The sequence below is a fragment of the Zootoca vivipara genome, chromosome 9, assembly GCF_963506605.1.
Source record: "Zootoca vivipara chromosome 9, rZooViv1.1, whole genome shotgun sequence".
NCBI classification, from domain to species: domain Eukaryota; kingdom Metazoa; phylum Chordata; class Lepidosauria; order Squamata; family Lacertidae; genus Zootoca; species Zootoca vivipara.
The window spans coordinates 18,773,989-18,795,457 of NC_083284.1; the positions used below are offsets into that span (position 1 = coordinate 18,773,989).

General features: G+C 42.4%; 1 protein-coding gene across 2 annotated transcripts in view; it reads right to left on the bottom strand.

Moving 5' to 3' along the window:
• UNC5C (unc-5 netrin receptor C) overlaps positions 1–21,469 on the bottom strand; it is a 318,735-nt gene continuing 297,266 nt past the window's right edge. For both annotated transcript variants that reach the window (XM_060278455.1, XM_035111588.2), the window contains 4 exons: positions 15,280–15,429; positions 14,240–14,404; positions 4,814–4,992; positions 1–3,987 (listed from right to left, as the gene is read on the bottom strand). In XM_060278455.1, the coding sequence (XP_060134438.1) occupies positions 3,822–3,987; positions 4,814–4,992; positions 14,240–14,404; positions 15,280–15,429 (660 nt within the window). In that variant the 3' untranslated portion in view covers positions 1–3,821. The remainder of the gene's footprint in view (positions 3,988–4,813; positions 4,993–14,239; positions 14,405–15,279; positions 15,430–21,469) is intronic.

Below are 21,469 nucleotides of genomic sequence, written 5' to 3' on the forward strand. Positions count from 1 at the left end.
AAAAAAAACACCCCACCAGGGCATCATGTATCTTTCACACCTCAGAAAGAACACTCTGAGAAAGATGGAAGAATGAAACACCAATGTACGTGCAAAATATTTTTTCTTCCCAAAGATGAGCACACATAGCCTCTTTCTCAAAATATTTCAATGACTTGAAAATAAAAGTAGCATTTTATGCTCTGAAAGACAATTTTCGATATTGGAACATGTGCAACAAAGAAGGAGGCAGAGGGTATTCATTTGTACGTGAAAAAATATATGCAGAAGGCCTTGGAGACAACAATATAATTCTAAAAGCTACCAAGTCTACTTAATGATTGTACATTGTTCTTGCAAATACGTTTTCGTTTCCCTTACTGAACTTTGGGGTAGAGTGGGGTTAGTGAGACTGAGGTAACACACACTCTCTCACTGGTGGGGGGGGGGGGAAATGTAAATGAAAAATAAGAAATGAAACCTCAAGGGAGAATGGGAAGAGGTGTTGGGGAAAGAACAGGAAATCATGCTGAACGCAACTTTGCTATTACCATTAAATTGTTATCATTGCGATTAAATATTGTTGTCATTATGTTCTGTTCGCTCTCCCTGCTTGTACTCCACAGCACTGTGTTATCATACCCTCCAACATTTATCCAATGAAAATTGGGGTGTCTTATTCAATAATAATAATAATAATAATAATAATAATAATAATAATAATAATACCCCACCCATCTGACTGGGTTGCCCAGCCCACTCTGGGTGGCTTCCAATTCATAAGAAAACATTAAACATTTTTTTTTAAAATTCCCTATACAGAGCTGCCTTCAGATGTCTTCTAAAGGTTGCATAGTTGCTTATCTCCTTGGCTCGGGGTGGGGGGTCACATAACTCTATACCCTCCAACATTTCTCCTATGAAAATAGGGATGTTCTAAGGAAAAGCGGGACATTCTGGGATCAGAAACCAGGACAGCTTCTATAAAACCAGGACTTTCCCTGTAAAACAGGGACACTTGGGGGGTCTGTGTTATGCTTCTACAGTGTTGGTACATATTTCCCTTCAATATACCAGGTAGAAAAAGTCATACAGCAAAGGACTTTTTTACTTCAAAAGGCTCCTGCATCTGATTTGTGGACAGCCAAGCAGAGGCTGTCTCTGAATACAAAGAACAACTTAGTCCAGAAGGCAGCATGTTGGGTCCAGAGTCACTCGCAAAGTTCAGCTAGAGCATTCCAGACCAAACTCTGACCACATTTTGAAAAGCGCCCTGTGTCTACCACAAACCCAGCCAAAACCTGTACCTTGCTTTCGACTGTCAAAGGCTGAAGGCCAACTACTTTCCAAACGGGAAAGGTTTTTATGAACGCTGCTCTGTGTTTAATAAAAACACGGTCACTGGGCAGAACAGAAAAACCTGTGGAAATGTCAAAATGGGGGAAAGGTCAGGCAAAATCCACCTTGTGTGTTAACCAGTGGCATTTTCAGTTACCTTCAGAGAAATGAAATCATACTGATCCAAATATCAGCTTGCTGGACTTGAGGCCTCAGGCAAGTGGGGATGGTAAGAGAGCTCTTCTAATACAGGAAGAGAGAGGCAGGGGAAGTTGTAAACAGAAGCCAAAGAGGGGCACCCTGTTTTTTCAGAGAAGACCCTCTTCTTAATATGTAAGGGCTCCAACTGAATCACCACCAATTTCATTTGTCAACAGGCAACAGGTGTCCTAACACTTCAAAGCATCTGACAGGGAGCATGGACTGAAAGCACATCCTTGCACAGAGCAGCAAAGAAAACGAACTCATCTGACAAACAATTCTGAGAACAAGTATGGCATGGGAAAAGAAACCAAGAAATCAAAATGAAAGGGATGATTCTGCCCTTGCTATTCTAACTTGAGGACACGACAGTGCTTCACTGACCCCAAGGTGTTCATTTAAAATGGGATGCAGGGAGATTACAAGGTTTGTAAAAGGCCACTGTGTGTAACTGAGAACTGAATTCTGCTCCATCACTGTCCAACTCTGACATTCTCATTTTGTAAAAAAGTCTTTTCTCGAGAATCTCACATTTATTTCTACGTGAAATCAACATCGGTCCCACTGATGGGCCTTGCAGATGCACAGTCTGATTAGAGTTCATAGCCGTGCAATGGAACTCACAGTATTCCATTGTTTATGCAGAGACTTAATCCACTTTAAAAGGTCTGCGATGCCACACAAACAAGTTATCTGCCCTTAAACTTAGCAACTCATTGACATTTGTCCCTACCTTTAGAAATAAACGAGTGTATGCAAGCCAAACTGTCATCCACTAGCATGCAATAACTTGCATGGAAAGCTTTTTTAAAAATAATAATAAAATAAAATGCATCTTTGGATTGAGACCAATAACTGGAAGGACCCCTCTATAAACATAGGAATATGAAGCCAATATTGTTAAAGTGGTGATAACGCCTAGGATTGGTCAGTTAAACTGCAAATTCACCCCGCCCCCCTTGACTTGCATGATACTTTGGTTTATGGCAAACAGAAAGAGAAGCCAGCATCACACTAGAGAACGTCTTGAAATGAGTATGGGCAGATCAACTTGCAGTGTTTCTTGCATGTGAAATATCTCATTTGCGCGAAATGGTCTACATAGGTTGGCCTCTGTTATAAATATGAATGCATTACAATCCACATGGAAAAGGCAAGTTTGCAGCGCGAAAGGCTTGCAGTTTGATAGCAACCCATTCAATAGCTCACTGGAACTGATTTTGATGGGAACCAAAGAGCTAGAAAAGGACAGAGAGGGGATGAAAGCTTCCATTAGAAGGGATTAGGAGACCCTTGGCAGCCACATACAGCTTCCAGGGTGGGTGCTGCCATTGCTCAAATGATTAATGCTGTGGATAAATCTGGAAAGCAAAAATAATAGTAGCAATAATAAGAAATATAATATTCTTTGCACTAGGTACTATTCAGTAAATAACCATACAAGCAAATTCTTTTTTTCTTCTCCTCCCCCTTTTTGGTAGGGTTTCTTCCCTCTCCCCCCCAACCACGCCAAATTGCATATCACATACACCCACACACCCACACTTTGATGATGGAGGCAGGGGACACTGTGAGCTGGGAGAAAAGCTCCCTGCAGTTTAAGTCACCAAGGGGCACAGGCATCCCTGGGGAAGGTAGGGAGAGGTACTTGCATTCCTGCTCAGAATCTACATTATCTCCTTGCCAGGTGCACAAATTTAAAACTCTGGCTTAACAACTCAATCTAGGAAGCAGTCTGGTGACGGATTATTTTAAGACATCTGATGGGCAGATTTGCAACCATGAAATGCATTTGAGATGGGTGTTAGGAACTGACTTATCTGAAAATAGCCACAACCCTGCTTTGTCCATGGCTTGGTCTAGAATGGCTTTCAACAAAAGAAGAAGAAAATATAGATATATATATAAAAGAGAGCCATGGATAGTCCTTTCCATCCCGCTGCCCAGGATTTGATGTAAACAATGTTCATAGAAACTGGGATTGTTAAGAAAGTTTATCCATATATCTGGATAGCAATAAAAAGCGTTTCCTAGGAAACTGTAAAATCCTGTACCAAGCAGTGTACAGCCAAGCTGAGAGGAATGTTAGATTGAATTATATTATCAAGGTAACAACTTTGTGAGATTTCTTTTAAATCCTGTTATAATGTACAAGGAGAATGCATGTGAAAAGTCAGGATTTTGTTTCTTTCCCCCCACTCTGGAATGCCTCTTGCATTGGAACGCATTGGTCTGGGGTGCTCGGTTTGAGTTAGTCACAGCCGACGTGGTTAACATTCCTTCCTTCTCCTCCTAAGGTTGCCTCAGTACTTTCCTTCTGGTGCCAGTGAAACGAATGTCTCGTGTCTTCCCATCTCTTCCAAGACTGCGGCCAGCATGCTCAGGTTCCCATCAGGGAAATTCTGAGCTTCCCAAAGGTCTAAGATCACACCGGTGGGACTTGATTTTGTAGCAAAATAATTGAGGTACCTGCAACGGGACAATGACTACAGTTAAGAGCGCTGCCATTCACCTGACCCCACACTATCAACATACAGGTAGATGCTTAACAACAGGCTGCAGAACCTGTGACCTTTGAGATGTTCCTGGACTACAGCTCCTATCATTACTGATCATTGCCTATCCTGGCTGGAGCTGATGGGGGTTGGAGTCCAGCAACAGCTGCAAGGCCACTGTCCATCCCTGGTCTACAATGTCAATGCAGTCTGTAGTTGCATGTGCAGTAGCTGTGGTGAATGTAGCATTCAGCCACAGTTAATACTGGCAAGTGTCATGGACAGAAGCTGGGGCAACTGCGACTTAACCATGGAAGAATGCAGCAGCTGAGTAGACAACAGCCCCCAGCATAGCCACTTCCTTCCAGCAACATCTGCTGTTATAAAGACATGAAGTCCCTGTTCCTTTTAGTTTATGCAGAAGCGCCACATTCTGCCCTGCTTGCATGACCAATAACTCTGCTACACCTAGTTGCTGCTCGACTAGTAGGCATGCTTTGAAACGGCATGCATTCCCTATGTTCTCCGATTGTCAGCACAAAAACAACTATGACCTTCTGTCACATGCGTTACGAGACACAAAGTCTAATCCAAAGATGGGCATGCAAGCATCTCGCTGGTTCCAGGGAGCCTTATTCCATACTTGGCTTCCTTGAGATAACTAAATCTGTGCAAATTTCAATGGAAGACTGAATCTCAGAATTTCCCAAAGGATTGTGCCAGGCCTCACTAGCATATGCAGCCATTTATTGATCCTCTGCCACATTGCACAGGTTTGTGTGGCCAGCATGCTTACCCACCTGTCCAATTTCAGTTTGTGGGCCAGCATCCTCCAGTCATGACCTCTTGTCTGAGGAGCATCTAGGCTGCTGCAAAGCTTCTGTCGGATTGGGAGGGGGATACTGAATGCACAAGGTCCTACTACGGTGGTGATGGTGTTTGCTGGGTCCATGAGTGGATATTCAATGCCAGTAGGTTCCTGCATTTTAGAGAAGAGGAGTAGACGATACGGCAGCATTATTAGCAGAGGAAATAAACTTATTATCTACAGAGAAGCAATCTGTGAAACATAGTTTACTGGATAAAAAAAGGGGAGGAGTAAAACTATGTACACCACCTTGAGCTCCTCAGAGGAAAGGTGGAATGCAAATGTAGAAAGAAAAGAAAAGAAAAATAAATATTATTGAAGAACACAGATGAAAGCACTTTCCAAGCTACTTTGGATGGGGTTTTTTTGTGGGAAAACAACCTATTTTTTTAAAAAAAAATGCACATAAAACATAAAGCTTCTTATGCTTTGGGAAGCCATTCATTTAGTTCATTACTGATTATACCACTTATCATCCTTAACTTAGGGATGCACTGCTCTCTATTACATCAGAGAAAACTGCTACATGTTGCTTCACGCTAGTTTTATAAAATGTCTTTTTCAAATAGGCAAAACCTAATGGCCTAAATCAGGCATTGGCAACCTTGGCTCGCCAGATGTTTTGGCACTACAACTTCCATGATCCCTGACCACTGGCCCTGTTAGCTAGGGATCATGGGAGTTGTAGTTCCAAAACATCTGGAGAGCCAAGGCTGCCTATGCCTGGTCTAAATATTGTAAGTTCAAGATGCTGCTTGTCTTCAGACAAAATTGGCAAGAGCTCTGCAGGTGATTGTCGAACGTATAAATCCACAAAGAAAGATAAACGTTTTGAACCAGCCTGTTAAAAATAAAACTACTTTCTGCAAGAAGAAATGTCACAGTAGAGGAGGCGCTTCAGAGCGTCATTGGGCAAACCATATTGACAAACCGAAAAAGGCAAATAACAATGGATACACATCGTTGGGCAGCCTGATAAAACTGGGGTTGCCCTCCTTTGCAGCATGCCTCATCTGTAGTATTCTAAATCAATTCACAAAGCATGATTACCCTGATTTGCAGATGGGGAAATTGAGGTCAAAACACGTCCAGGAAAACATAAACAACTCAGTAAAATAAAAAAATTCCTTCAGTAGCACCTTAAAGACCAACTAAGTTTTTATTTTGGTATGAGCTTTCGTGTGCATGCACACTTCTTCTGAAGAAGTGTGCATGCACACGAAAGCTCATACCAAAATAAAAACTTAGTTGGTCTTTAAGGTGCTACTGAAGGAATTTTTTTATTTTACTTCGATCCAGACCAACACGGCTACCTACCTATAAACAACTCAGTAGCAGAACTAACACTCTGACCTCTGCCTTGCCCCCCCCCCCTGCAGATCACCACATTTTCCCCTCTGCCTTCACTGTCGAATGAAATTATATGAAATAGTGCCTATCTCCTTCGAAGAAAAGGTTGACAGAGAGAGAGACATATATTGTTAAAACCTGTATTAAAGCTACACACACACTCACCCCCTCCTAAACTGTGTGACATTTAAAGTAGATGGGAAGAATAAAAACGTATCATTTCAGGATCTTTCATCTGCAGCGGAAGAAAGGAAATTAATTTGGCCATCACATCAGCCAACTGGAAAAGTAAAGCAAGCCTTGTCTATGAACAACTAAAACAATAAAAAGACCCACTTTAAATGTCAATTTCTTTGTATTTCAACTAGCTGCCTTCTCAGCTATAAGGTAACTGGCTCTCTACAATGCATTGCCACAAATAGAACCACTTTAAATCTCACCATTTTCCAGGGCTTAAATAGAACTCACCATAACAAGAAAATGCAGGGTGCAAAGTTTTTCAAGTTAGCATGGATGGTGGTAAGCGTATTTTCAGAAGCTTCATCTTAAATATAGTTTCACCTGTTCTATACACTGGGGATGTCGGGGGAGGTCACTGAAGCCAAGCTCAGATGAGAACTTTGGGGACTCATAAAAATATGCTTCAAATGAGAGGTGAGTTTCTAAAAGCCTCAAATTCTTCTCCCACTCAGATTGAAATCCAAGAACGACTGCCTTCTCTGGCTGACGAATGCTTTGCACAAGCATCTTAACGCTGGACCAATGCAATTTAGCAGAGTTAGGCTATTCCATTCCATACAACTGATTTTAAGAGATGGGAAGTTTGGAGAAAATCCTGATGGCCCATGGATGACGCATAAGAGGGAGTCCCCACCCTATTTTGCTCCTGCGGTGTCTTTTCCTCAGCCCCATAAAAACAAATCATTCCATCAATCCCAATGGGGTGGAGAAAAATAAACGATTGGGGGGGGAATTGGGCGGTATGGGCCAAAGATCACCCACAGATGGCAACTTTTGGCCCACATCCTCCCATTTTGGTCTGTAGTGTTTTTCACTGTCCCCATATGATCTAATGGCGCTACTCATTCCCATGAGCATTTATTTCTTCTGCTTTATTTCAGGGAAGAAAGTTTAAGGAGCTCAACTATCTTGTACTACATACCCACTTTTAGATACTCACAGAGATGTGCAGCAGAATCTGTTAGATATTTGTTCCTTGTAATCCACTGTGCTGCACATGCCCGGGAAACCCAGCCAGATGGGCGGGGTATAAAAAATTAATATTATTATTATTATTAGATAGACACTGACACTCCTTAAGGAGGAAACCCAGGTATATTTGACAGAGATGAGGACAAACATGCAGGAATGCAAAGAATGGAAATTTTTGCCAAAATGATAAGCCTTTAGAAGTCTTATACTAGAGGAGCCTGGCTCTTGCTATCGTCAAACAGATCTTAACGTGAAAAATCCGTTAGTTCTTGCAAACGTGGCTTACTCACCACTGCACCTTGTCTTGCAACCCAGCAGTTATTATCAGCCAGCTAGGTATTTAGCAAGATTAAATGTTCCCAGATACTGTATAGGAGAGCCTTCTCAATGGCTGGTTAAATGTTTTGCCATCAGCAGTTATGGAAGGCTGATTTACCAGGCTGTCTTGGCATCAGAGAGTTTGTCCGTGCAGAAGTGGCTCAGTCGAAACATTAGTCCACATTCTCCTGCACTGTAATTTTTATAGGGACATAAGATCCCATTTTATCTCCCTGGTACTTTCTTTTCACTTGGGGAGCTCAGATGAATTTTATGCCTCAGTTTTAATGGCAGTTTCCAATCCTAAGATCACAGAAAATATAGCTAAGTTCCTTGCTGTACCCATCAAAACTAGGTCACACTTACTAAGGGTAGCTGAGTACTGAGCCAAAATTTTCTCTATTTTTAACCCTGCACTGCGTTTGATATTTATGGTCTGTAGACCAAATAAACTGAACTTGGGCATCTTCAAAGACGAAAATGGAGGGAAAGAAAAGGAAGGTGGGAGGGAAGGAGGAATAGAGTCATATCAGAAGTTAAACAGGAAAAATAGATATGAACCTGGGTTTTCTAAGCCCCTGTATGATTTGTTTAGCTGCATAAGAGCTATTTTATAACTACAAAATAAATCAGGATGGTGGTGGCTGATTATTTATGCCCATAGTCTCTCTCCCAGGTAATCTCCCCAGTCTTTAACTTATTCACTGGCTTTCTGCCTTCCAAAACCTACTTGAGATCTGGTAAACAGGGCTAAGTCACTCCATGGACCCTGATGCACTGTACCACCAGCTCCTAGACGTTCTTATCATTACTGTTACCTCCTGGGAGGCTTGATGCTTCTCATTTCCCTTGATAGCTCCACCTCTTTGCTCAGTTATGGTCAATTTGTTGAGCTGCATGGAGGTAGAGGGATGTATGGCCACCACTTGGGCATTGTCTTAATTTGATTCATGGTTCTCCTGGACTGAACCTTGAGAACTTTTCTGTGTAAGTCTCCTTGGGCATATGATTAGCCAAGCTGCCAACATTCCTTTCCCATCTCCCAACTTTCCACCGGCCTGTCCAAGAAACAGGACCCAAAAGAGGGTTATGGAAATAAAAGCAGATTTGGCTCTTTAATATCTAGAATTACCAAGACAGGGAACAGGTTTAGCTCCAAGTACAAATAATAGAATTGTAGAGTTTGAAGGGATCCAATGACATTCAGTGTCTCGTGCTCTACCAACTGAGCTATAGGGATAAATGGTATAGCTCCCATTAATTCCTATATGGAGAAATAAAATACTGCTCATGGGCTCTGTCACCATGAACGGAAAATGTGCACTCCATCCCTGACACTAGGAAACAAGACTTCACTTACAGGTATCTGTGCTCAAAGTCTGCAGCTAAAACTCTTGCTCCAAAATACAATCTTCATTACAGTGGCCTTAGGGAAGACTGCAAATCCCATGGGCCACCGTGCTTCCTTTTCAAAATAATGCAAAGCAGAAAACCTGGACAACAGATAATGTACCCACATACTCGTCCTGCCACTGTTCCTGCCATTGCTGCTGGACAGGAAAGTAAAGAGAATACTAACTGGGGCTGCCCCTGGTTGGCTTCTGCGATCAGTTCAGATCAGGTGTCTTCAGGGTGGCATCGCCATAGGCAAAACTCTCCCAGAATAAAAGGGTCAGGACTTACACAGCCCTGGCGTGCAATCGCCCATTAAATACATTGCAGCTGTGTTATCCCTGTTCCATAATTCTCTCTGATAGACAGAATCAGAGCACAGGAAAAAAAAATTAATGTTCTTTCCACATTTTGATGTTACCGAGTCTCATTATGTATAAGCAGATGACATTTGTTACATTCCAGAGTTTCGCTGCTAAAGATAATACCTGCTCTTTTGCTCCTTTGCTAGGTTAAATTAGAGATTGCTTCCGTACAGTACTTATTGTAATAATTGTTTATGATACTTGTTTTACCATCTGTCTTTAATGTTATGGAGTCCCCAGCTGAATATATAACTTTATACCCAATAACCAAGCAGATGTTACATGCGATGTTGCACAATGCAGAATTAAGTAACTTTCAGCTGTCATCTCCTGGCCCTTCAAAAATAATCCAGGAAAAAAAAATCACTTTCTGACTGATGAACACTGGATAGTCCCTCAGACAATGAAGTAAATGATGCTTATTCTGCTGCAGAGATGAGGGATCCATGGTCCTCCAGATGTTGTTAAAGTACAACTCCCTTCTTCCCTGACAATTGGCCATGGTGGTTGGGATGGTGGATAGAAGGTAAAATCCACCAACAGAAGGAGGTGGTCTTACAGGGTTCATGTTCGCCATGTAATAAGCTCCCAGGAAACAGGAATTCAAGCTATACATTTATATCAGTATCACACCACTCTAAACAGTCACTGCTTCCCCCAAAATATCCTAGAAACTTTAGTTTGCTAAAGGTGCTGTTAAGAGACCCCTATTGCCACCACAGAACTACCATTTCCGGAGTAGTTTAACAGTCAACTCCTCTTCCCAGGGAACCCTAGAAATTATAGATCTGTGAGTGAAATTGGTCTCTTAACAACTCTCAACAGGCTTAACAGGCAACAATTCCCAGGACATTTTGGGGGAAGCTGAATGTATAGTGCATATAAGGCCTTAGTGTATCAAAGGCAGGTTGGCTTTAAAGGCAGATCAGAAACTTCAGCTGGTGCAAAATTCAGAGGCCAGATTCCTCACCAAAACAAGATGGTTTACACATCTAACACCGTTGCACTGGCTCCCAGTTAGTATCCAGGCACAATTCAAAGTGTTCAGGACCTCAATACTTTAAGGACCACCTCTCCCCACATGAACCAACCTGGGCCCTGTACTTGTCAGCTGAATTACATCAGCATGGGTAATTCATGATGTTTCTAATATGGCCCTTAGATGGTGTTACTTGCTGCAAAGTGGCATATATCACATAATAGAGACCTCCTCCCTTCTCAATCAGCTCCCAGCCATCTACTTCTTTATCTATGATGTCAGATGCTAGCATAAAAACCTCATCAGCATTTCTTTCCCCTACTCCATTTGGGAGCTCATATTGCTGCATGAACTGTGAAATAAATCGTTCTTTATCCCAGGTCAACTCAAATGAAATCTTTATGCTGCTGCTGCTGCGGCTGCTGCCCTCTTTGAGGAACCATCTCTCCACAAAAGGGGGATTTTCTCCTCCTCATTATTTGTTTCTCTGCCTCATCCCACCTCCCTCTTTATCTGCTGGCACTTGTGCACACCAGACAGGCAGCACTCATCAGAGGGATAGCTGGCCCTTCCACCCTGTTCCTCCAAAAGCTGTTCCTTCTGTTGTTGCAGGAGTTGTGTGGTTATTGAACTTCACAGACCTGCTGGGCTTCGGCGGTGAAAACACCGTCCAAAACCAGCAGGGGTGGAGCTCTGCGGCTCAGAGATACGGCTTGCAGAACGAAACCTGCCGGCTGGTTGCCATGGCACCATGACATCAAGATCATTCCTTATTAGTGTCAGTGGGGTCTTTGACTGAAGTCAAAGAGGGTGGCGAAACTCTGGGATGAAATGTTGGCTGTACCACAGCCGGCTGTGAGAAAGAGAGAGGAGGTCAAGGCAGCAGCCTGACAGACGAGATGACTTGCCCTTAATTACGTGAATAGAAAATGAAGACAAGAATGCTTCACCTCGAGACTGTTTGGATTTCCTTTCCTTTTTTCTTACACTTCATGAGTGAGATGGCAGCACTTCAAAACACTTTGGAAATAAAATTACAGAGTATTCACTCTGCCGCTGTCTCTCTGGGCAGTCAGTAGGTCAGTTCCTCTGATCTGAAGTGAAACGAGTCCAAGTCTACTTCTCTCACACCAATTCTGATTCTCCAGAGCAGTGCTCGCTAGTTAATTCAAGAGTACATAATGCAAGCTCATTGTATTTGTCCATTGTATCAAGTCTTGGTTGGTTGAGCATGAGACTCTTAATCTCAGAGTCCCATGTTGAGTGAAAGATTCTTGCAGTGCAATGGGTGCAGTCTAGATGAACTGCGTGTTGCCTTCTAAATCTATTATATGATTCTAAGTTTTCCACTGATTTCAATAGATCAGTGTTACACACAATGACTTTTTCTAATACACAATATAACCTTTTAGCCCGAGTCGAGTTTCGAAAAGTTACATGGGGTTAGATGTGTGAACCGCCCTGAGGCCTGCAGGAATAGGGTGGTATATGAGTTCAATCATCATCATCATCATCATCACCACCACCACCTGCCTTTGCAAACCTGGTACTCTCCAGATGTTTTGCACCACAACTCCTATCAGCATTAGCTATGCTGAAGGGAGTTCCAGAACATCTGGAGGGCCCTTGGTTGGCAAAGGCTGGGTTGGGTCCAGACTAATTGGTCCTTACTGAATTAATTCCCATTGAATTAGCCATGATTCCAGTTCAATTTATTTCAATGGGGACTAACATGCCACTTTGACTTCAGTGTGCTGTATACGCAGCTACCTTAGTTTGGATCCAACACACTGTAACAATCTGTTTGAACTCCTAAACATGTTATTTGGAAGTAAGCTGCCCTCATTTAAGTTGCATCTTATTTCAAGGAAGATAATAAGGAGTGTTTGTTAAATATCAATTTTATTTATTTACTAAATTTATTATCCTGCACTTCAGTTTGGTGGCTTTCAGTTGTTACACACACACACCCCAGTACAACTTCAAGTTATGGTATGTAAAAAGGGGGGAGGTCAGCAGGAGGTGATACTAAGAAACCAAAAAATATTAAAAGGTTGAGTAAGTAAGACAGACTTTGTCTGGCACAAAAAGGACAAAAGATTCAGCAGTCTCTCTGGAGCAATTCCACTAAGGTCCTTTCCCTGGCTGCCACCTGGGCTGAGAGCAGGACATCTGGAGGTGATCTTAATGCTTGGTCAGGTTCTTATGGGAGTGGTCAGTCCCAAATTTTATATTAGAGACCTAGCACAATAATTAAACTTGGAAACAAATGGGTTGCAAGTACGCATGGGGCAGAAGTTTGGTTTAATTCAGTTTTAAATGTGAATCTACCTAATTTGCACTTTGCGAAACACTATGCGAATCAAAACACAGCCATTGTTCTAGGCACATTTTGTGACAGGGAATTTCATCAGTGCGAGCAGTTTCTGAACTCTGGAAACTGTACTGCACCTAATATTTCAGATTAAAACTGCCAAGTGGAAGGACCTTATTCTGCCTCCCCACTTCCAGCTACTCTTTGAAGACTGAAGAAGAGACCCTCTTCAGAATATTAGGGGGGTGGGCAGCGGAAGGACTAGACCATGTGAAAAATGAACATATTATCTGCAGTTCATTCATTTTCAGCTTTGTATTCTTGTTATAAAAATGTGCCTAGACATTCTGTTATTGTGCCTATAACCTAGGTTTAAGGTGCTATTTAGCTCCTAGCTTTCATATCTCAGTTTCTAACACTGGTGGGAGTGTGGATAACTGAACCTATGACTGGAAAATTGGGAGAGAAACTGAAATTGACAGATTTGTCCATCTCTAGTTGCAAGTGATGCTGTTTAAAAACTGACATAAAGGGCACCCATCCCATCCCAATTACTGCATATATATATTCTTGACTAACTGAAGTTTAAGGGTGACCTGATGTACAAAACATTGCAGAACTCTAATCTGGAGGTTTACCAGAGCATGGATAGCAGCAGCCAGCCTATCTCTGCCCATGAGGTGTTGCAGCTGGTGAACCAGCTATAGCTGGCGGCAGATGTTTCATATCACCAATGCCACATAGGCATTGAAAGACACAGCCAGATCTAACAGCGCCACTCACCTGCAAACCTGATACGTTAGGGGGAGAGTGAGCCCATCCAGAAAAATTGAGCATCACCTCCCAGTTTATATAAACAGGGACTAATGTCCATCTTGTCTAAACAAGATATGGTTCTACATGCAAGGATCCTGTGGTCCTTGTATATGGGCATTTTCCAGGCAGAATTGTAACATTATCTTCTGACGCATCATTAAGCTGACTCTGGAACGCTTCTCAGGGCCCAACTACACATTATATTAGCTACATAGCTGTGTCTCTAAGTGCAGAACTGTTTTTTAAACATTAATTGCCAGTGCAGGAGACCTGGTTGGGTTTAGGATCCCTCAGTGGGGGATAGCGAAAACAAAACAAATAAAACAAACTTTCATTCTATCCAGATTGCTCCTGCAGTTTGCACTGTAAAAAAAGGGTACAAAATGAACTTTTTTCCTATGTAAATTTTCCAGTGCACTCCCCAATCCACCATTGGATCTTTCAGAGGGCAAAGGGTTACATATGTAAGAAGCACCTTTCAGATTTGCCCAGTAGATGGATCAAAGATGACGGCAAGATCACCCACCCCGGCTTAATGGATACCATACGTAGAAATTCCTGAGCCCGGTCAAGTAATATTGGTGACTGTAGGAAGAGATTGAGTTTCCTTACCTCTGATACTGAACAGTTGAGCTGGAATATCTGCCCTTCTCCTTCAACCTGTCGTATGCAAAGTTTGCACACCAGCTCTAGTGTGTTCAGACTGAACCTTTCCAAGGTGAAGGTACAATGTAGGTTTCTTTGACATCCACTCCAGATATGGTAAAAGGGAATTTCCTGTTGGAGAAGTGATAGCTATAATCCCCAGCTAGATAAAACTCTCAAGCAAGGATAATGTGTGATGTTCAGCTAAGTCATACTCAGAGTAGGTCCATTTATTTCAGTGAGTCTACTCTCTGGATATGATTAACATTGACTTCCATCCACTGTTTATTGGCTTATTCACAACCAACTAAAGATAATAATGCACAGTGCACACTTAACTTAAGCGTACCAGATTTTTTTCAATGAATCTGGGGACACTTTTCAACTTCAATGGATTTTTTATGGGGACTGAGTTGTAAATCCAGGAACTGTCCCCAGGAAATGGTGACGTCCGGTAACCTTAACTTTTGGAATTCTGTAACAAAAGGCATGCCGAAAGCTGCTAGCTGAGATCACTGTGAGATCAATTAATGGGGAAGTGTGTTTGGCGTTCCTTGAATTGCTCCTTTTAGTACATGGGCAAAAATGTAAAGGTTTTCATTCCTCGTATTACAAATGTATGTTCCTTCTACATTCTTGGCATGAACAAAGATGAACCATGTCGGAGCAGAAACAGAAAGAAACACTGAATGTACTGGGGGTGAGGAGGAGAATGAGGAGGAGAAGGAGAAGGAGAAGGAGAAGGAGAAGGAGAAGGAGAAGGAGAAGGAGAAGGAGAAGAAGAAGAAGAAGAAGAAGAAGAAGAAGAAGAAGAAGAAGAAGAAGAAGATCATCTAGTTTTAAAGTAAAAATATTGGGAACCTAAGCATACTTGTTCCTAGGGAGCCACTGCATATTTGGCTTTAAAGTATACTTATACATGCAGGTGTGGCACTGAATCTCTAGGCCTTTCTACGGCATTCTTCTTAGCACAATGGTAGTTATTTCTAGCAGCCCCCAATGCTTACCTGGTATTTAGCCAGCAGCTTGCTTTTCCAGAGGGAATGGGTGATATCATGAATGGATAAGCGGAGGTTATGAGTGCTACCCTTAAAATGCAAATCCTTTGGTTCTTCTAGCAGCTGTCCACCCATTTGCCGCTCCAGCTGTAGCACCTCCTGAGTATTGAAAGAAAGACAACATCCATTTAACGGTGGGGGTTTTTTGGGTGTGTGTGTGTAATATTTTTAAAAAGATTTTAGGCTGATTTTGCTTCAACAGACTAACACAACCACCTCTATACTACTAGATAGCATCATAGGAAGACATTTGTTATACCTCCGTCTACCAGAGAAAGGACACAATCAGACTCCATTTCAACAGTGAATGGAACAGTACTGACATTGGTGTGGCTCACATATAACACTAAGCCCTGGATTGTTTAACAAACCATAACAAACCATGGGTTCAGATTTGGTTTGTTTGCTGGCAGTAAATAAGTCAAAGTTAAGCCACTAGTCAGGGTTCAGACAATAAAACTAACCATGTTAGAGTATTACATGCAAACCAGACTACTGTGTCATTCTGCATTCTGTTCTGCCTGAGAGGTCTTCAAGAGCATCTTATTCTTTGCCTTCAAAAGACTTCAGCTCATATTATCACAAAATCACAGGTCACTTAATCAGTTCACCACTTTCCCCTCTCATTACAAATCCATGCACAGAAACAGGGAAAACTTTTGAAATCCAGTATAAAATGTGGTTTTGCTTGAGCAGTGATATGTTTGCCATGTTGTCTGTTTAGCTTAAGAGATAAGTCTGATGTCCCAACTAACCTGACCAGTCTTAAAGTCAAAATGGTGTTTGTCTGTACACTATTAGAAGAAAAGGAATGTAATTAGAAAGCTTTTAGAAATAAGGTTCTGCCAATCAATCAGTTCCAGGTTCCTTTGAGTACACCTTAATTAGCTGATGAAGACATCTTAAAGAGCAAATCAATAGTAATTATTTGATTACTATCAACGTTCATTACACCCAAATTATCTCCCAGTTTTGTCTAAAGGAAAATTTGTTACATTTCCTTACAGCAAACTGATGTATGCCCCACACAGACTGCCTTGGTATATATACCATCAAAGATCTTCACTTACACATGCATATGCATGAACTTGCTAATATAATTCTACTACTACCGTACTAATCATTCATATAGAGCCTTAGACATTTAAGCCAATTCACAGGAATTTGCTGCCTGAGGCAGAGCAGCAATGTTCCTGCCCTCAAGTTAAATTACCCAAAGCCAGTCACGTTATATTAGTATGCCTGTAAGTGCCTCTCCTCCTCCCTGGGAGTAAAAATACAACAATAATAAATTAAACAACAATTTTCTGCCTCTTTATGACATTCAAAATCTGTTGCATTAGCTGGCCACTTCACTCTGCCTAATGATAGGGCTGGCCCTGTATTTCAGACATTTATTTATATGCATGCCAATCCGATGCCTGTTAACTTGGAAGGGAGACCCACTGCGTTCAAGCTGTGCATAAGAATGCAGCCTTGATCTGCTATTTCAAGTACTTTTATGCTTCTCCACTCTAAGAGTCTCCAGAGCAGCTTACAATCAGATCATCAAAAATTATGCCACTAAATAAGAATCTAAAACAATGCTCTTTAATGGCACCTGATCTTGCAAAAAGGCCTCTTCAGTGGAGGGCTCAGCAGGTTTATATGGGGAAGCACTCTAGGACCAAGCTATTTAGGGATTTATATTCAAAATCAGCACTCTGCATTGTGCATGGAAACAAACTGGATCGATGCAATGGTCTACCTGCCGTGCTCTGAAGCAGGTGAAATTTTCAGTCTTAAAAAAACTGTCCACTGTACAACTACACATTATATTTATCTAGCCTGGGTGTTACTGGGACATGGATAGATGTGGCCAATATATATATTTTTAGAAAAGGCTGCAGTTGAGGGACCAGATCCAGGAGTGAAAGGCATCTCATGACAAGTGTTACTTGTGCATCCAAAGGAAGGGCTGGTCCTAAAGCTGTGAAATCATCTCCCTAGCCCAGGAAGAACCAAAGAAATGCCCTCCAGAGGCTGTTTGCCTCCAGCTCCCATCACTCCATGATCACCCCCAGCCAGTCAGTGGTGGCAGCCACTGTAATCCATCAACATCTGGGCGGCACAATTTTGGCTGCCCTTGCCCTAGAGAGACTCCCTACACAACATAACCTTCAGAGATCAGTTGAAACATTTATTTAAAAAGGCGCGTGGGGCCACTCTGAAAATGAATTCTTACTGCTGCTGTTTCTCTACCTAATTTATTGTGTATGTTGGTTTTATGATATGGCTGTCATTTTCTAATATTGTGATTTTAATGATGCTTTGTGAGTTGCCTGGAGGGTCCCACCGGGACTATAAAGTGAGATGCAATTTAAACAAAAATAGACACACGCAACTTAAGGAAAGCCACGTGATCCCAGACTTGAATACTGCAGTGAGAAGCTTGGCGGTGGGGGAGCCGTTCTCCACAATTCTAGCGTAATCGAGACGGCAAATACACAGCTGGCCATGAGCACCATCGGGTGGAAAGGTGGGATACAAATTTAACAAAAGAACTGGTCCTCAGTCTTGCAAACTGTGGTGCAGAAAGGGAGAAGGGGAGGAAATTGACAGCACTAAAGGGGACAGTTTGCAGTAAGTTTTCAATAGTTTCCATTTGCATTTTTTTTTTAAAGGACAGTGGTAGGGGTCCTTCATTTACCCATAAAGAAATGAAGAACAGTGGCAATAGCTGACCCACATTGTACATTCCTACCGCATCTCACCATGTAAGCTTTATTACTGATTAGTGCTGGATGAGACAAAAACATTTCTGCTACCATTACACAAGGAAGAAAAACAAGCTGTTTTTACAAGGAACAAGGCATTATTTATGACACATCATTAGGGTTTGCTGCTGCACCTAAGACTTTGGCAATTGTTCAGGGAATGCTTCAGCTGAATAATTTGAGGAGCAAGTCTGTCAGGAGAAATGCAGCATTTTGCCTTTTATAATCAGAACACCTCTTCAGCCTTTGGTGAATGTTTGGGGGGGGGAATATGTACATGACAAGCCATGGATGATTTATAAATAGCAATATATGATTGACAGCTTAGGGAAATTAACACACAAACACTCTATAGAGACACTCTATATAGGAAGGAGTTGTGAGCACATATTCATTATCCATAAAGTAGGGTCAATGGAACTCCCACAAATGAAAAGGTCGCTAATGAAGAATCCATGTGAAATGAATTCACCATTTCTCCCTGCTCCACTATCATTTATTTGTTGTTTGGTACCATGGACCATTCCTTGTCTTCATACCAAGAAGAAACAGGCCAGAATGTGGTAAGAAAAGGCAGTGCTGGATAGGCAATTCAAGGCAAAAGCTCCACACAAACATTCAACCAGGTGGTGCTTGCAGCATTTAGTGAGAGCTGGTATTGGCAGGCTGGTATTGGCAGGCTGGTGATCCCAGGGCTATAGTCTTATAACCAGCTAGAAGGGATACTACATTAATAATAATAAAAAAACCAGGAAGCTCCCACTTCAATCATATTTCAGTCTGTGTCAGGAGCCGGAGTCCAACATAGGTCAGCAGTAAAAACACGGTGTCAATGAAGTTAACTCTTTATTCAAATCAATCAAAATGGTGCAGGCCTACTGATCCCTGCAAAGCTCTTCCAAGTAGGTCTATCCCCAGTGAGGCAGTTGTGAGGACTGAAGGTCCTCGCCTTCCCACAGCTGCCGAAGTCCCCTCCTCTCAAGGGTCTTTTCCAAGCAGTCATAGACGGTATCTGCACACAACCAATCTCTGCTCTGCTATTTTCATTTCTCTGCATGATCTAGGAGACCCGGGGGAAAGAGGGGAGCTAGTCACAGAAGGAGTGGGAGACTTCAGCAGCCTGCCTCATCTCTGTCTCCTGCCCCCCCCCTGCTCTCCTACCTCTGATTCTGCACTGCTCTCTGCCACAGCCTCTTCTTGCTCACTTCACTAAACCCTGTTGCCCCTTCAGCTTCCAACACCTCCCCCTACCGGTCTGCTCCCTCTTCTCCCTGTGACCACTCATCACTGTCCCACCACCAATCCCCTTGCCCTGAGCCTTCTTCCACTGGGGGTTTCCCTCGGGGGTTCCCCAGCTGGTGCCTCCCACCACTCGTCTGCATCCAGCCAGTCCCTAACAATCCACTTCATTTTTAGCATTAACCATATACAACAACCCCTAGGGTCCCCATGTGTCTTGCTTCATAGAGATCAGACTTCTGTCCAAAGTGCAAGTCCTTTTAAAGATAAAGAAAAAGAGAGCAGGGGGGTCTTTAAATCACCTATCTATAGTTGAGAACTGGAAAGAAGACAGTTCCTACTATGATGAGATGTACTTAATACTTAAATTGCAGCAATTGTTTCTATATTTGCAACTCTACATACCAATTAGCCCAGGCTTATTCAACCTCGGCCTTCCAGATGTTTTGAGACTACAATTCCCATCATCCCTGACCACTGGTCTTGCTACCTAAGGATGATGGGAGTTGTAGTCCCAAAACAGCTAGAGACCCAAGGTTAGGAAACACTGAATTAGCCTATGCAAATCTTACAAAAATCCGCGCCTACTTTTGCCCTCTTTTTTTGCTGCTGCAGTTCCTCTTGCTTGGCGATTCCTAAGTGACCAACCTGAACTCCCCATGCAAACTAATGAAGGTGGAGCAGGGAGCACTTAAAGATTTTGATTGTTTCAGCTGCAGAGTGTGCAGAATCCCAAATTTAGCCTGTCTCCTTGGCATTATCCGGTTGACAACACTTCCAAGTTTGAGGGCTTTTTCTGACTGGTCAGCATGCTGATTCAATGCAGCAGAAGCCCGAAAGCCACACGGCAGCTGTGACAATCCCTGCTGTTCCCTGCTAGGTCAAACGACAGTCCACAAAGTAGCTAAATCAGCATTGGTGGCACCATCTTACAGAGTAACGGAGTCCTGCCATCTCACTTTGCAGCTGGCCTCCCTTAAGGTAGCTGCCCCTGCTTTTGACTACTGCTAAAAATCAGCCATGGGGAAAGCTGCTGCTTCCTGGGATGAAACCTCAGGCAGGTCTGCATAACAGGTGGTCCTTATGGCATACACAATGTACAATGGCTTGTCACATGCTTTGAAACTCCACTTATTGCTGGCATGCCACATATGGTCCTGTGGGACATTTGTTGTGCTTAGTTTTATTATGCTAGTCAAGATCTGCACATCTGCAAACCAAACCAACAGACTACAGACACACACACACAGACACACACACACATGCACAAACATATAGTACATGCATACATACTTGTACATACATACATAGATACACGCACAATATTTCTGTATGCCACCCTTATGCAGACAGTGCATATATGCACAACCAACAAAGCCCTGGGGAACAGCCTCATTGGCTCCTGCATATGTCAGCAGGTTAGATGCCTCTATTACTAATTCTCAGAAGATGTTTCCTTGTGCATGCAAATTCCAGAGAAAATGAGAAGACACCCACAGACCATGTGGACTAAGACGGGCAGAGAGGAAAAGATTATTGTCTTTGGGAGACTCAGACCCTGACACTGCTTAGAACTTAATCCCCTTTTAATGAGTCTGGGATGCAAGTAATAATATTATGATGAATAAAATGCAGTAATTTTCCAAGAGGAACTGTCAGACATTGCCCCAAATAAACCCCATGCAGAGCAAGGAAGCTTTGCTGGCTTGCTTTTTGCAGCTGCAGGGAGATAATAGTTTTTAAGAGGGTTTAAGATGGTATAGCACAGGTAGTATCACCCATGGTGTACTAATTTGTTCTGTTCTGCTGTTACCTGTTTTCAAATAGGTGTTGCAGGGTTTTTTTTAAACCCCTCTACAAATACCTACAAAATTGGATTGACCTGTGGTGACAAGGGAATGAGTGCACACCCACCAAGGGCAACACCTCTTTGATACCACCTTCAGCTTTCAAAAACCTATATACCTTGTCTTCATCCTACTCCTTCAAACACTTCTCCCCTGTGTTTCCAATCACTACAGAAACCAGTCACTCTGCTTTTGTAACAAAAGATAGTATGCTTTGATGTTCTGGAAGACATGGTGCCAAAATGCATTCGGAATGAAAATTTAATTTGATAGCAAAGCATTATAAAATGCAAATGT